The sequence below is a fragment of the Thunnus maccoyii genome, chromosome 8, assembly GCF_910596095.1.
Source record: "Thunnus maccoyii chromosome 8, fThuMac1.1, whole genome shotgun sequence".
In the NCBI taxonomy this organism is placed as follows: domain Eukaryota; kingdom Metazoa; phylum Chordata; class Actinopteri; order Scombriformes; family Scombridae; genus Thunnus; species Thunnus maccoyii.
In genome coordinates, this window is record NC_056540.1 from 26,448,902 (window position 1) to 26,461,294 (window position 12,393).

The 12,393-nt window shown below is 37.4% G+C and overlaps 1 protein-coding gene across 1 annotated transcript; it reads left to right on the forward strand.

The window, feature by feature from the left end:
* Positions 1–227: 227 nt before the first annotated feature.
* On the forward strand, positions 228–12,356 carry aga (aspartylglucosaminidase). Its single transcript, XM_042419052.1, has 9 exons — positions 228–564; positions 2,980–3,133; positions 4,701–4,813; positions 5,721–5,833; positions 7,551–7,659; positions 8,007–8,082; positions 8,481–8,588; positions 10,686–10,819; positions 12,150–12,356. Exons 1-9 carry the CDS (start codon positions 456–458, stop codon positions 12,248–12,250), a joined length of 1,017 nt encoding a protein of 338 aa, XP_042274986.1. The 5' UTR covers positions 228–455; the 3' UTR covers positions 12,251–12,356.
* The last annotated feature ends 37 nt before the right edge of the window (positions 12,357–12,393 follow it).

Consider the following 12,393-nt stretch of genomic DNA (forward strand, 5'->3'; position numbering starts at 1 on the left):
TCCAAATTTCCACCACAACATAAGTGCTGAAATTGTTCCTGCCAAATGTCTGGTACATATTAATCAGGCTACTGTTGTACTGGTTAAATACATTAATTATATTCACATACATTTAAAAAAAAATTTGAGCAGGTTATTTGTATCAAAAAGCCACTTACCATAAAGTGCATGACATAGTTCCTATTGCGCCGACGTATTTGCACTGTCCCTTTAAGAAAGAACCCGCCCACTCAGCACGTGACACAACAAGGAAGTTTGAATGTAACGTTTCTTGAAGCCAAAGTGCAGCCTTCCTCTACGGCGAAAGCTCTTTTACAAAATATTAGATGTAACAACCCACTCTGTTTGGTATTCTGCTGGAGAGCTTACAACGTTGGCGTGAAAAATTGCAATGAATAAGAAATATCAGCCATTTGTGTCGCTGTAATGTTCCAGCAACTTGTTTTCATGACAAAATGTTTACATCGCTCTTGATTTACACTTTAACATTTCTGTTTCCACTTGGACATGCATCGTTACCTCTCGTTATCAATACGTGGCCATTCAAGAATGCAACTGCTGCAGGTATGTTTACACCGGAACTGTTGAAAGTTTCACTCACTCCAATCATGTGATATGACCAAAAGTCCAGAAATACCTCTCCACACTCACCCTGGTGGCCACTACGCAGCCTCACATTGTTAGAAAATGTGCACAGTACAATGTAAACCGCATTTTATAAGGATGTAAACCCACCAACGGTGCCTACAATTATTCAAGCTTGCAGACAAACTATACAAGAGCCATGACACTTGGCAGAGAAGCAGAGTTTGGATGTAGCAGCTGCCCTCCTGTTGACACAGACATGCTGCCATTCTCAGAAAGCTGTGAAATACATACATAACTATCTGTCTATCAAGTTGCAGAACAGCGGTGGTAGTTTTATGAATGGATTCATCATCTTGTACTGGGCACAGGCAATTTGTCCACCATGAGATGACTCATCACGCAGCTGGTTAAAGTGCCTTGATAAGACTGAGTCGAAAAACAAAAATAAATGTTGTTGAAAAGTAGTTTCATGGTAGATGTATTATCTGTGTGCACAATGAAGGACAGAATTCTAATTAACTGTTTAGAGCTGAAAGGATTAGTTAATTATTTGATCAGTGGATCAGCTGGGAATTAATTGGCATCTATTTGATAATTGATTAATCGCTGAAGTCATTTATCAAGAAAGTATACCAACTATTCTCTGTCCACTTTCTCAGATACGAGGATTTGCTTCTTGTCTTTGTCATATGTGATGATATTAAATGGAATCTCTTTCGTTTTCGAACTGTTGGTCAAACAAAATAAGACCTTTTAAGGCATCATCTTGAACTTCAGGATATTGTGAAGAGCATGTATCACTACTTTCCATAAATTGACAACAGAAAATGATCAGTAGATTAGTTGATAATTAACTGTTAGCTTTAGCGCTAGAAATTTGTATTTATTACTGCAAGATCAAACCTAATGACCAATTTTCCATCATAAAAGGAAACACAGACAAAAAGAGTGTGTGTGTGAAGGTGTTATTTGTGTGAATCCCTGGCAGAGTCCATAACTACTATTTTCAGGATTTCTTCCTCACACTGTTATAAAATGCTTTTTTTTTTGCAACATACTTGTGACTTCAATACAGCTTAACCGTACAAGTATGTAAGACCGTCAGAGACTTATATGGGGATAGGAAATGGGCAGAACCCACTAAGCTTCATAACTGCCATTGCCAGGTCTGCCCTCACTCTATTTGATTTCTAGTAGGATGATACATTGGACATGTTCAAATTGAAACTGAAAATTTTTCAGCATTGCTTGCGACTTATCTGTCAAGTGGATTTCCACCAGGTGCACAGCTCAACATGAAAAAAAATGATAGAAATGGTGTTCAGATCATTCCAAGTAACAGATCAAATCTTTACATGATCAAAGTTAACTTAAAAATCTCACCATTTGATAGATGGATACCTCTTAATTTATCCGATGTACATCACTTCTTTTCCCCGAGGTAGGTTTGAAAATGAAAAGAGTAGCCTGCTATCTGCTCTGTGGGTAGATATTTAAAAGTGTAGTCTGTAAGCCACCACTATTGATCCATCCATGCAGATCTGTTTTCCTTTGGGGGCTTACAGAACCTGCTGACATTAGCAGGCTAATCTCATGCTTCTGCTGTACTTTCTAAGTGGAGAAAGACTGTAATACTTAATTTGATATATATACATTTAAAAAATTATATCTTGAGACAAGTGCACTTACCAAAGATTGTAGATGAGCAGAATTTCTAGATGGAAGAATCATAAATGATAAGAGCAGAAATGTGTGGTTAGTAGCCTGCTGAATACTGTGTAATGGTCTGAGAATTTAGTGGCAAGCTGGTGGCGGTGCTACCAGTTGGTCTTTTGATCCCCCATGGGCACTTAAGGGATCAGTGACCAAATGGTTGTCAGCTCTCTGTTTATTAGGAATGTATTGTACTGGTCATCTAATGCATCATCTGAACTTTTAATTAATTTATGTGGATATGTAGATTTGGCAAATGGATATAATTCATTGCCATTATTTAACCCTAAATAACAGAATGCTCTCAAAGAGCGAATGAGTGGGGTTGGGAGATCATTGCTGTTTATCTTCTATAAGATGAGAAAGATAAACTTTTTTTTAACCTAAATTCAATACATATTTATTGCATATTACATGTAACACTCAACCAAGAAATATTGCTTGCAAAATGTGTTTCTGAAACTCAGCCTTTCTAAGTCAAATCTAGATTTGCAGTACAGAGTGACCCTACCCTCCGTTCTCTAAAATAAGGTTAAACTGCCAAATGTTTGAAAGAACACAACAGCATAAGTTAATTGATTGTTTGAGGGTGTTTATTGCCTATAATCGTGGGTACATAATCTGTTTTGTAGTATATTGCATATCATATGTTTCACTGTGTTCTGTTTTCTACTATAGCATGGAGTGTCCTGCAGTCTGGTGGCTCAGTGTTGGATGCAGTGGAGATGGGATGTGCCCGCTGTGAAATGGAGCAGTGTGATGGCAGTGTAGGCTATGGCGGGAGCCCAGATGAGTCTGGAGAGACCACGCTGGATGCCATGATCATGAACGGGTAAACCATGGATATAAATCCCACAATTTGTAAATGGCATGGTAAAAATAAATGCAGTATATATATAAGAAGTGGGAAAGATAGATGACATGGAAATAAAAATATTTTTGTAGGCTATTGTGATTTAGCAGCTGTTATGTTCCCATCTAGCTGTGTAAACCATTAAACCAACGTCCAATTATGCAAATTTTCAGTTTTAGCACTTTTGGTACATGCTTAAATCTCAATCAGTGCTTTTATTGTGAAGAAAGACATGGCTATAAATGTATGGAAGAATGTTTATGACTGTTATTTTTAATCAGAAATGACCTAGATCTAATTGAAAATGACCTAGATCTTGATCACTCTAATTAGGCACCTGCAGCTGTCAACATACTGTTTAAATGTCTTACAGTTACGCTTGTATGCTCTTCTATGCATCTTTAACATTTACAGGCTTATCTGGTTGACCTTTCCAGTGAGTCTGTCCACAATAACACACTAATTAAGAGTCTCATTAGGATCTGAAAGGTTTCCAATTATTAAATCCTTTAACAGAAACGTTTACAAACTTAAAAGTTGTCATGGGAGGCAAATGTCAGCTCACAACAACAGACAAAAGGCAAGCAGCAAGGTGCTTGTTATTACTCTGTGGAATGTTCTTTTTTTACGTTTTGCAAGAATTTTTATTTTTTAGGTTAGACAGTCATGAATACATTAGGGAGGAAAAGGATAGTCTCACACACAATCCAATTTAATGCATAAGAAATAGTTATCACCGGCAGACATATTGTACACACTGAGCACAAGAATTGAAACACCTGTACAGTTTAATGCAATCCAATCGAACAGCCCTGCAATAAATACTCTGTCTGTAAAAACCCTACACTATGTTCAATTTTTGATTTTGTGTCAGAGAGGAGTTGACTCAACTCTGTGGCAATTCTTGCAGCATTAGTTTTTCTTTTGGTGGATAACCATTAGAAGCAGCTTTCCAAATAATGCAATCCATTACAACACCACCACCACAAACACATCTTACAACACTAGATTACAGATTTGACTCCACTCTGACACAGTGTCAACAAGAAAATAAACTTAATACTGAAAGTTGAACAGATGTATTGATTGCAGGGCTGTTGCATTAGATTGTCTTAACCGTACACAAGATATCATTGTTGTAAATAGTCACACAGTATGTTATCTAATGTATAAATATCACAACCTTCTGGCACTGTAATGTTAACCTGCATAGAATTGTGTGAATTCATTTGGCTAATTAGCTAATCTTAACCACAATATCAGAAATGCAATTGTTCTTATTCTTACACCACATTGCTACTAAAAACTCTACGAGAAACACTGTTTGTATCACATCACTAATTTGCTTGATCATCTATGTTTATCACTTATCACTATACCTCAAGTTTGACAGAAGAGGGGTTAGAAGGGTGGGGAGAGGGTCACCCCTATGCTCCCTTGCAGTTTTATACTGGTTTATAAAGGTCATAGACTAATAGCTGCCTCTTCATACAGACACTGATTGTGTCTAACAGGAGTGTTCATTCAGTGTATCCTTTGTGAGCAGTGATACAATGGAGGTGGGTGCTGTCGCAGACCTGAGAAGAATCAAGAATGCCATCGGAGTCGCCAGAGCTGTGATGGAGCGCACCGAACAAACACTGTTAGTGGGAGAGTCAGGTGAGTCAGTTAGATGTTAAAATGACATTGTTTAAATTTAAACAACATACAGTATATATATGTGCGTGCAAACTGTATACACTGCACATTCATTTGGTTTACTGATCAACAGAAACACTTTCTCCAAGCTCTTTTAAAAATTCAGTAATGTAGAGCCACGTAAGTCTATTCTGAAAGAAATGCATTAGTTTTTAAAAGGACACCTTGATATTTGAATTTGCATTAGTTATCCTTATCTGGCACTTGTCACATTAGGGCCAAAGCATTTTAGTCGCTTGTGTAATGTGCGGTTTTTGCCACACTTGAACAAGCTTTAATCCCTAGTTCACTGATGTAAGCAGTTATTATTGAATGGATGAATCAGAGCTATAATGCTATGAACATAAATAGAATGATCATGTAACAGACAAGAGCTTGGAAAAGAAATGCATACACTTCAGTTCAGTTCACCTTTATTGTCAGACTGATAGTCCAGTACAAAGTATCAAGGCCTTAGTTTTTTATGAAAGCAAATAAGTGGGTATAGCTCACCTCCCTGTAAGTCATTTAAAGGAAGGTCAATATTAAAACTTTTTGTGCTAGTGTGGTGACGGTCTTCTAAATTAAATGATTTTGCTCATATATCAATAAATCCTAAGAACAACTTATTTTATCCCAGTGAAATGTAATTCTTTTGGCTCTATTCATCCGAATTGAGACATCATTCTTACAAGAATGGTAAGGTCACTGCTGTTCAGAGCAGTAGCGATGTAAGACTTGTCCTCTTTCACAGCCCAGAACCACAAGCCTAAATGAGATGAAATTGCCTCCAGTCCCACCGTTGTTTGTGACCCTTTGTTTTCTTATAACTCAAGGTCACTGTGGACAAGAATGTCTAACTTGACCTGAAAGTATTCTCTCTTCATAGCTTCTGTGTTTGCTGAGAACATGGGCTTCGTTGCAGAAGACCTGACTACCAACAAATCTGTGAATATTTTCTCAGAGTGGCTGAAGGGCAACTGCCAACCTAATTATCGAAAGGTGTGTGCATGTGTATAAGAGTGTGTGTTTTTCTCACTTGTGTTGGCTAAAGGCATGCTGCTACTAAAAGATTGATATTAAGCTGAGAAATTGACAAGCATACTAAAGTAGTTCATAAGAAGTCAGTTTTTGTGTTAGAGGTGATGCCCTACAGGGCTGAACTGTTGCTGTTCTTTAAACCATCCTGTTCCTCTTACCAATAATACTCGAAAATCTTGAATACATTTTTTTTTTTGTCTTTTAAGTCAGCTGTTTTCAATCCAGACAGAGTATACACTGTTCTATTGAGCAAATTTAAACCATTTTACACTTGGGGCTGCCTAGTACAAAGACAGTCGTCTGCCGATGGCCACTGAGCAGCTCGACTGCCAGACTTAAGAGTTCAGTGCCTTGTTCGAAGAGACACGGCAGACCTTCTACCATCCAAGTTTTTCCCCCAGCTAGTTCAGAGTCGTCAACTTTAGACCTTCTGGTCCCAAGTCTCTCTACAACTCTTTCTGCCAATAAATAGTTTTATTTATTTACACAGATGGAGAGGCAGAAAAAAACATTCTGCAGTAATTAGAGACAAATGGTACAAGACATACTGTAAACAGATGAGAGCGCTAAGTAATCAGTCTCCATACATATATATACGTTCAATACTGCCATGAATCGTATAATTGATGTAAGTTTCAAAATAATACAGAAATCAGTAGTTACACAGTCCTAAACAAACCCATGTTTCCATGTGCAGCAGGGTTAGAATTTGTAGTAAGGTGTCATTACTCCCCTTTTACCTTGTAAACAAATTATTCGTGTTTGCTTTTTTGAAAATTTTGCTAAGGTCACCAGAGAACTACATCTGTATTATTTATAACTAAAGAGAACTTTTTTTCAAGGGTTTGACCTTCACCTTCATGAAATGGAATATAACAGACTTTGTTTCATGAATAACGCACAAGCACTTTCATGAAGCAGACTAGTTGATCCCAACTTTGCTATACTTAAGGAATGATGAGAACCCTGTAGAAAAGTAATGCCGGCACAGAAACACATTCTAATATGAAAAGACCATTGTTTTAACATTCAAATTGACCTTTTATGGCACTTAAATCACATGTTAAATTGTGTTACTCCTTATTTGGCAGTGACATCATCTGAAAACAGACAGATATGTCTAAATTTTATGAAGGGGTTACAGAACTCACAGGTTTTGAGGCCGTTCAATGAAACCTAAAATTTTTAGCAGACTTCGATTCACCTCTAACATCAAAGGAATAGAAGGTACTGAATGAACTTTTCACACCTTCCTGCAGGTCAGACTGTTACAGTCAGTCACTAATAAGAGCAGAGAAGAAGCCTTTAGGGAAACAGGGAAACCTTTTGTCAAACTACATTGCACTCTGATAGATATTCACATCTTGTGCACTGAGCTGACACTTTATCCAGAGCAACTTACAATGAATGATCAGGTACAGTAGGCTGTCTGTGTCTTAAACACTGGTATTTGACTGTTAAAAGACACACAACTCACATTGACATTTAAACTGGGTTGTTTTGTTCATGTGATGGTCCAATCACCAGAAACAACACTTAGGGATAGTAGCTTCATTTCATTTCATCGCAGCAAATCAAAGCAAATGCCTGCAGATCAACATGAGTTGCTTATGTGCTATTAAGTCTCAGGATAATGGCACCATCCAAACAATAATGACATTTTATCTCCTGTCAAAAGAATGTCTTTCCAGATCCTTCCAAGTCATGTGGACCCTACAAGCCCAGGGCAATGCTGAAACAGAACAAAAGGGCACAACATGCAAATACACGCTCCCACGACACCATAGGTAGGTTTTATCCGTTTACGCAGAATGTGAAGTCAGCTTTCCTCAGGCATTTTATCGTTTAGTATTTTAGCACTTCATTGAAACTAGACAGGGATGAGAGAAGTTATAACAGCAGAACGTGCCAAAAAGGAACATGTACAGGCTTACTAAAGCAGTGGGTACTAGGGAGTTGTCTAAATAACAAAAAAGGTTTAATTAATCCTTCTTTGAAATGTCCCCTTTAATTAAGTGTGAGTTAGACTAACAGAATGAGCTTATCAGTGCCCCTGAAGTAGGTATGGATTTAATGTTTTGCTCACGGACTTCTGGTGTTAGGTTTTGTTACCACTTCTTTTGTTTTGCACCAGGGATGATTGCTCTTGATCAAGATGGTCACATGGCTGCTGGCACATCAACCAATGGACTAACTCACAAAGTTCCAGGGTATGTAGCCTTGTTGTAGCATTTTTCCTTTTTTTTTATGTCACAGCATGATGACTCAGTTCAGTTGGTTGCACACTGTGCTACACACAGTGCTACACACTGGTCCTTTAAGAAAGTTGTTCATAGAAGTGTCAGAGAGAAATTTAACCTGTTTTAACCTGTTTCCATAATTAATTACATTACTTACTGAGAGATTCCTGTAAATTTTACAGTGCAGAGTGCAGGCTGCTTATATGTTAACTTCACTTTTTGTCTGGTAGTAATAATGTAGCCACTGTTTGCATCTTCAAGAGACATAAGCATTTACTATTTTATAGTTGCTGTATTATTATTTTTTGCTTTTGCTCCCTGAAAGCCAGTATGCAGTGCCTGTGTCTAAATCCTGATTATGCTTGCAGTCGTGTTGGGGACTCTCCTATTGCTGGAGCAGGAGCCTATGCAGACAGCTCAGCTGGTGGTGCTGCTGCTACTGGAGACGGAGACATCATGATGCGCTTTCTACCAAGGTACCTCAGCCATTGGTCCTATTAAATTAAAAATGTCTTTTCCTGTGTTGTTACCGTATGTCACTGGGTGCACTACTGAATGGAGGAAAATTACAGTGTCTAAGACACAAAATACATAGAACATGTAGAGGGAAGGTCAGAAACCTTTGGACCTAAATATTGAGCTTTACTGAAGGCACCAGTATATGTGTACTCCATCAGAACTGCTTGTCACAACTTTCCAATGTCTGAATTGGGGAATTTCTGTAATTTTCCGGAATTGACTATCCAACATTGATACCAACTTCACATAGTAACTGCCATTCATTTGTGCAGTTGTGTGTACAAACAAGTACAGTACTATGAATGCCTTCCAGGAGATGCTTTCTGAAAATACGTGCTGTTGTCCCATATTAAAACAATATTGCAACCCCCACACCCCACTGCTCTGACAGCAGGCTTTTCACTGTGCCTTTGTGTGGAAGTTTGGAACAGCTACACACAGCTAACACTTCTTCCTTCCAACTCGGTGAGATGTCACGCAAAACTAGTAATTTTCCATCTTATTTTCACCTTATTCGTCTCAGAAAAAAGGATCCACTAAAGCATTCAGTTAGTATGAAAGAGGGTCTATTTTTTAATGTGAGATTTTTAACAGATTGTTCAAAGGTCATACAAGTAGTGCAACATAAAAGAGGACTAAAATTTCACCTCAAGTAAGAACACCTTGATCACCGCACTGTAAACACTATCTAAAGGAGTATATCCAGATTACATCCACTCCATGGTTTCTCCTGCAGTGGAAAATGTATCTAAAAATTATTTAAAATAGTTTTCCATTAGACATGTCGACTGGATCCTAACTCCTTTGTGCACCACATCCAGGGTTTATCTCCCACCTACCTTTTTGAATAATAGGGCTGTTATGTGTCTTTTTTTTTCTTGACAGAAGCATTGTGCTTATAGTTTCAGTGAATACAGGTGACACCTGTGAATAATAAACAACCAATTTCTGGTTTGAGCCTCTTGCTGCAAGTGCAACCATAGTTATGAAGTGTGGAGGTGTGACTACATTGCCCCAAAACTGTCATTTGTACATCCCAGAGAAGAGGCTAGATTTCAGTAAAGCCTGTTTGTTTCCAGGCTGTGAGAATGTGGAAGACTCAGAAGGGGTTTTTTTAAGCTTTATTTATTCGGGATGGCATACTGACTGACATACTGTGTGTTTTTTTTGTTTTTTTTTAAAAATTGTACTCAACTTTACATTTATAGTCACACCCAGCCTTACCAGTTTCTTAATTCAACTTTTAGGAGTTGCATTTTTCAAGAAGACCTTGTTAATAGTTGTGTGCATGCATGAGTTAATTTTTCTTCGTTGTCTCATATTTTTTCCCAGCAGTCCCAGTATTTTAACTGATAAATGTCAAGTCTACCCCATGGTCTGTAACTGTCACTGTCAAAATGTAGAAGTAACACACCGTCACCAGCAATGTGCCGTTTTAAAAATACATCTGTCATGTCATGTAATTTTGGTATGTTCCTAATTCCTATAACCGCAAGCCCTGAATCTTCCCTTTTAAGAGTTTGCTTGCCATTTTGTGTGGGGAAAAATACACATTAACAGGGTGCATATTCTGTTAGACATACTCACTGAGTGAGTGAGTGTTCCTACAAAATTTCGCTTCTTAAAATCCTATACTTAGAGAAGTCAATTTTAGGAAATTGCAGATGTGTCACTTGTTCTTTCACACATTTGACCTAAGGCTGATGGAGTTAATAGCGCCGATTGTGTGTGTGTAAAGCAAATAATGTGCATAGCGGTGATGGTAAATTACTATAATTTCTCACCATTTGCTGGTTTTATGCACTTGTTAACACCTGAAAAGCTGTGTCATAGCAGTCTTTTGTACTTTCCACCCAATGCATGCCATGGAGTCAAGATGGGAATATTACTTTTAAAAAAAAATCATATTTAATCAGTGTTTTCTGACATATTTGTTTGCATCAGATTTATCCAACGTCATAATCTCAAGCACATCCCTGTCATCATCCTGGTTGGTGGTCTTGACAGCACTTGTTAGTTTGCCTCATGTGTACTGCATGAAATCCTGCCAACAGTTACTTGGCTGTGGAGCTGATGAGGGCTGGGGCAGATCCCTCGGCAGCCTGCAAGATGGCCATTTCCAGAATCAAGAAGCATTATTCTGAGTTCTTTGGGGCGATGATCTGCGCTAACACAACAGGCCATTATGGTGAGTGTTTGGATTCACAAATACAGACTGTGCAGTTACTGCCAAGAAGTACCACGACGCACACAAACACTTAACATTTACTTCAGAAATATAGACAGACGTATTTATAAGTTAAGTATTAGACAAACTGAAATTTTGACCTGATGGTAGTGCTAAATGAAAAGTTCAAAAGTGGGATCAAAGTGTTACAATTCATCCTGTGAGGGACATGAATTGTGTGAACTAAATTGTATGTCAATCTGTCCAATAATTGTTAAAACATTTCACAAAAAAACCCCACAAATGCGAGTCTTATGGTAGCACTAAAGGAAATGTAAGGGGATTAGCAAAGTCATTAGAAAACATCATTTAGGAACCACAAATGTCTGTACAAAATGTTATGCCAATCCATCTTGTAGATATTGATAATTCACAAGTGAATTACCAAAGATCATCCTCTAGGACCATGAATGAACTTTCAATCCATTCATTAGTTGTTAAGATACTTCAGTCTGGACCAACTCAATGATGGACTTTGTCATCTGTATAGCCAGGTCGCTAGCATGACTAAAAAAATAAAATAGGTTGCTGTAATAGCAGTAATTTTTCTGCTTCTTTTAAAATAATCACCATATGAATATTGAAATTACTGAGTCTACACATGCTTAAAGAATATATGCATTTTTTATAGTATCTAACACAGATTACGATGACTGGTACTTTGACCATAAGCATGAGAGAAATGTTTGACTTGAAAAGTTTAAGTTAAACTTGATGTGATTTTGTGACATTTAAATTTGCTCTCAAGTAAAATAGAGCAGAATATAGAGGGTCAGAAATCTAAATAAAAGTGAAATCAGTCCAAAATGTTAATCAATTAAGACCCAAATTTCAGTTTGTCATCCACTCGTCACTGAAACTCCAGCACATTTTGTTCTACTTAGCGATTACTCTGTTCACATGACAACAGCTGCAAAGTCTGAAATCAATGTGGTAGCAAAGGTGGCATTCCGTTTCTCTTGCCTCTCTCCTCCTTCAGAAAACTCATTACAAACTAAGATAACCTCTTCAACCTGAAGTAGAGAAACAAAGGTTTCAAGTATTATATCCATTTACCCCTACAAACACAATGTTCTTGTTTCCACGTACACACACACACTGTCTGCTTTACATGGTGTGTATGAAAAATTACATCACACATATGTAAGTAATCAGACACATTGACATTGAAATAGCAGATATATATATATATATATACAGATCACATTTATTAAATTGAGCCTTAATTAGATCGAAGTAGAAGTTTTGTTTCACCTTTAACATTTTTTTTTTTTCTCTTTAATCTACAAAGGTGCAGCTTGTAACAAAGTCCATGGCTTCTCCCAGTTCCACTACATGGTGTCAAACCCTGAGTCAGACACACCGCTCCTGAAATCTGTGGACTGCTTTTAAATTAATAATGATTGTTTGATTGAATTATCAGTCTTCACTCTATATTTTTATACTAATGATTCTGGTTTTAACCCATAAATAAATTCTGATTAGGAAAAAAAAGTCACTTGAATTTTGAATTGCTTCTTTATTACATTTATCAG

Bases quoted from the DNA above. Each gene is read 5' to 3' on its own strand.
- aga (XM_042419052.1), top strand. From the start codon at position 456: ATGTTTACATCGCTCTTGATTTACACTTTAACATTTCTGTTTCCACTT. The intron at 5,834-7,550 runs GTGTGTGCATGT...TCCTGTCAAAAG, and splicing joins GCCAACCTAATTATCGAAAG to AATGTCTTTCCAGATCCTTC. The intron at 7,660-8,006 runs GTAGGTTTTATC...GTTTTGCACCAG, and splicing joins ACGCTCCCACGACACCATAG to GGATGATTGCTCTTGATCAA.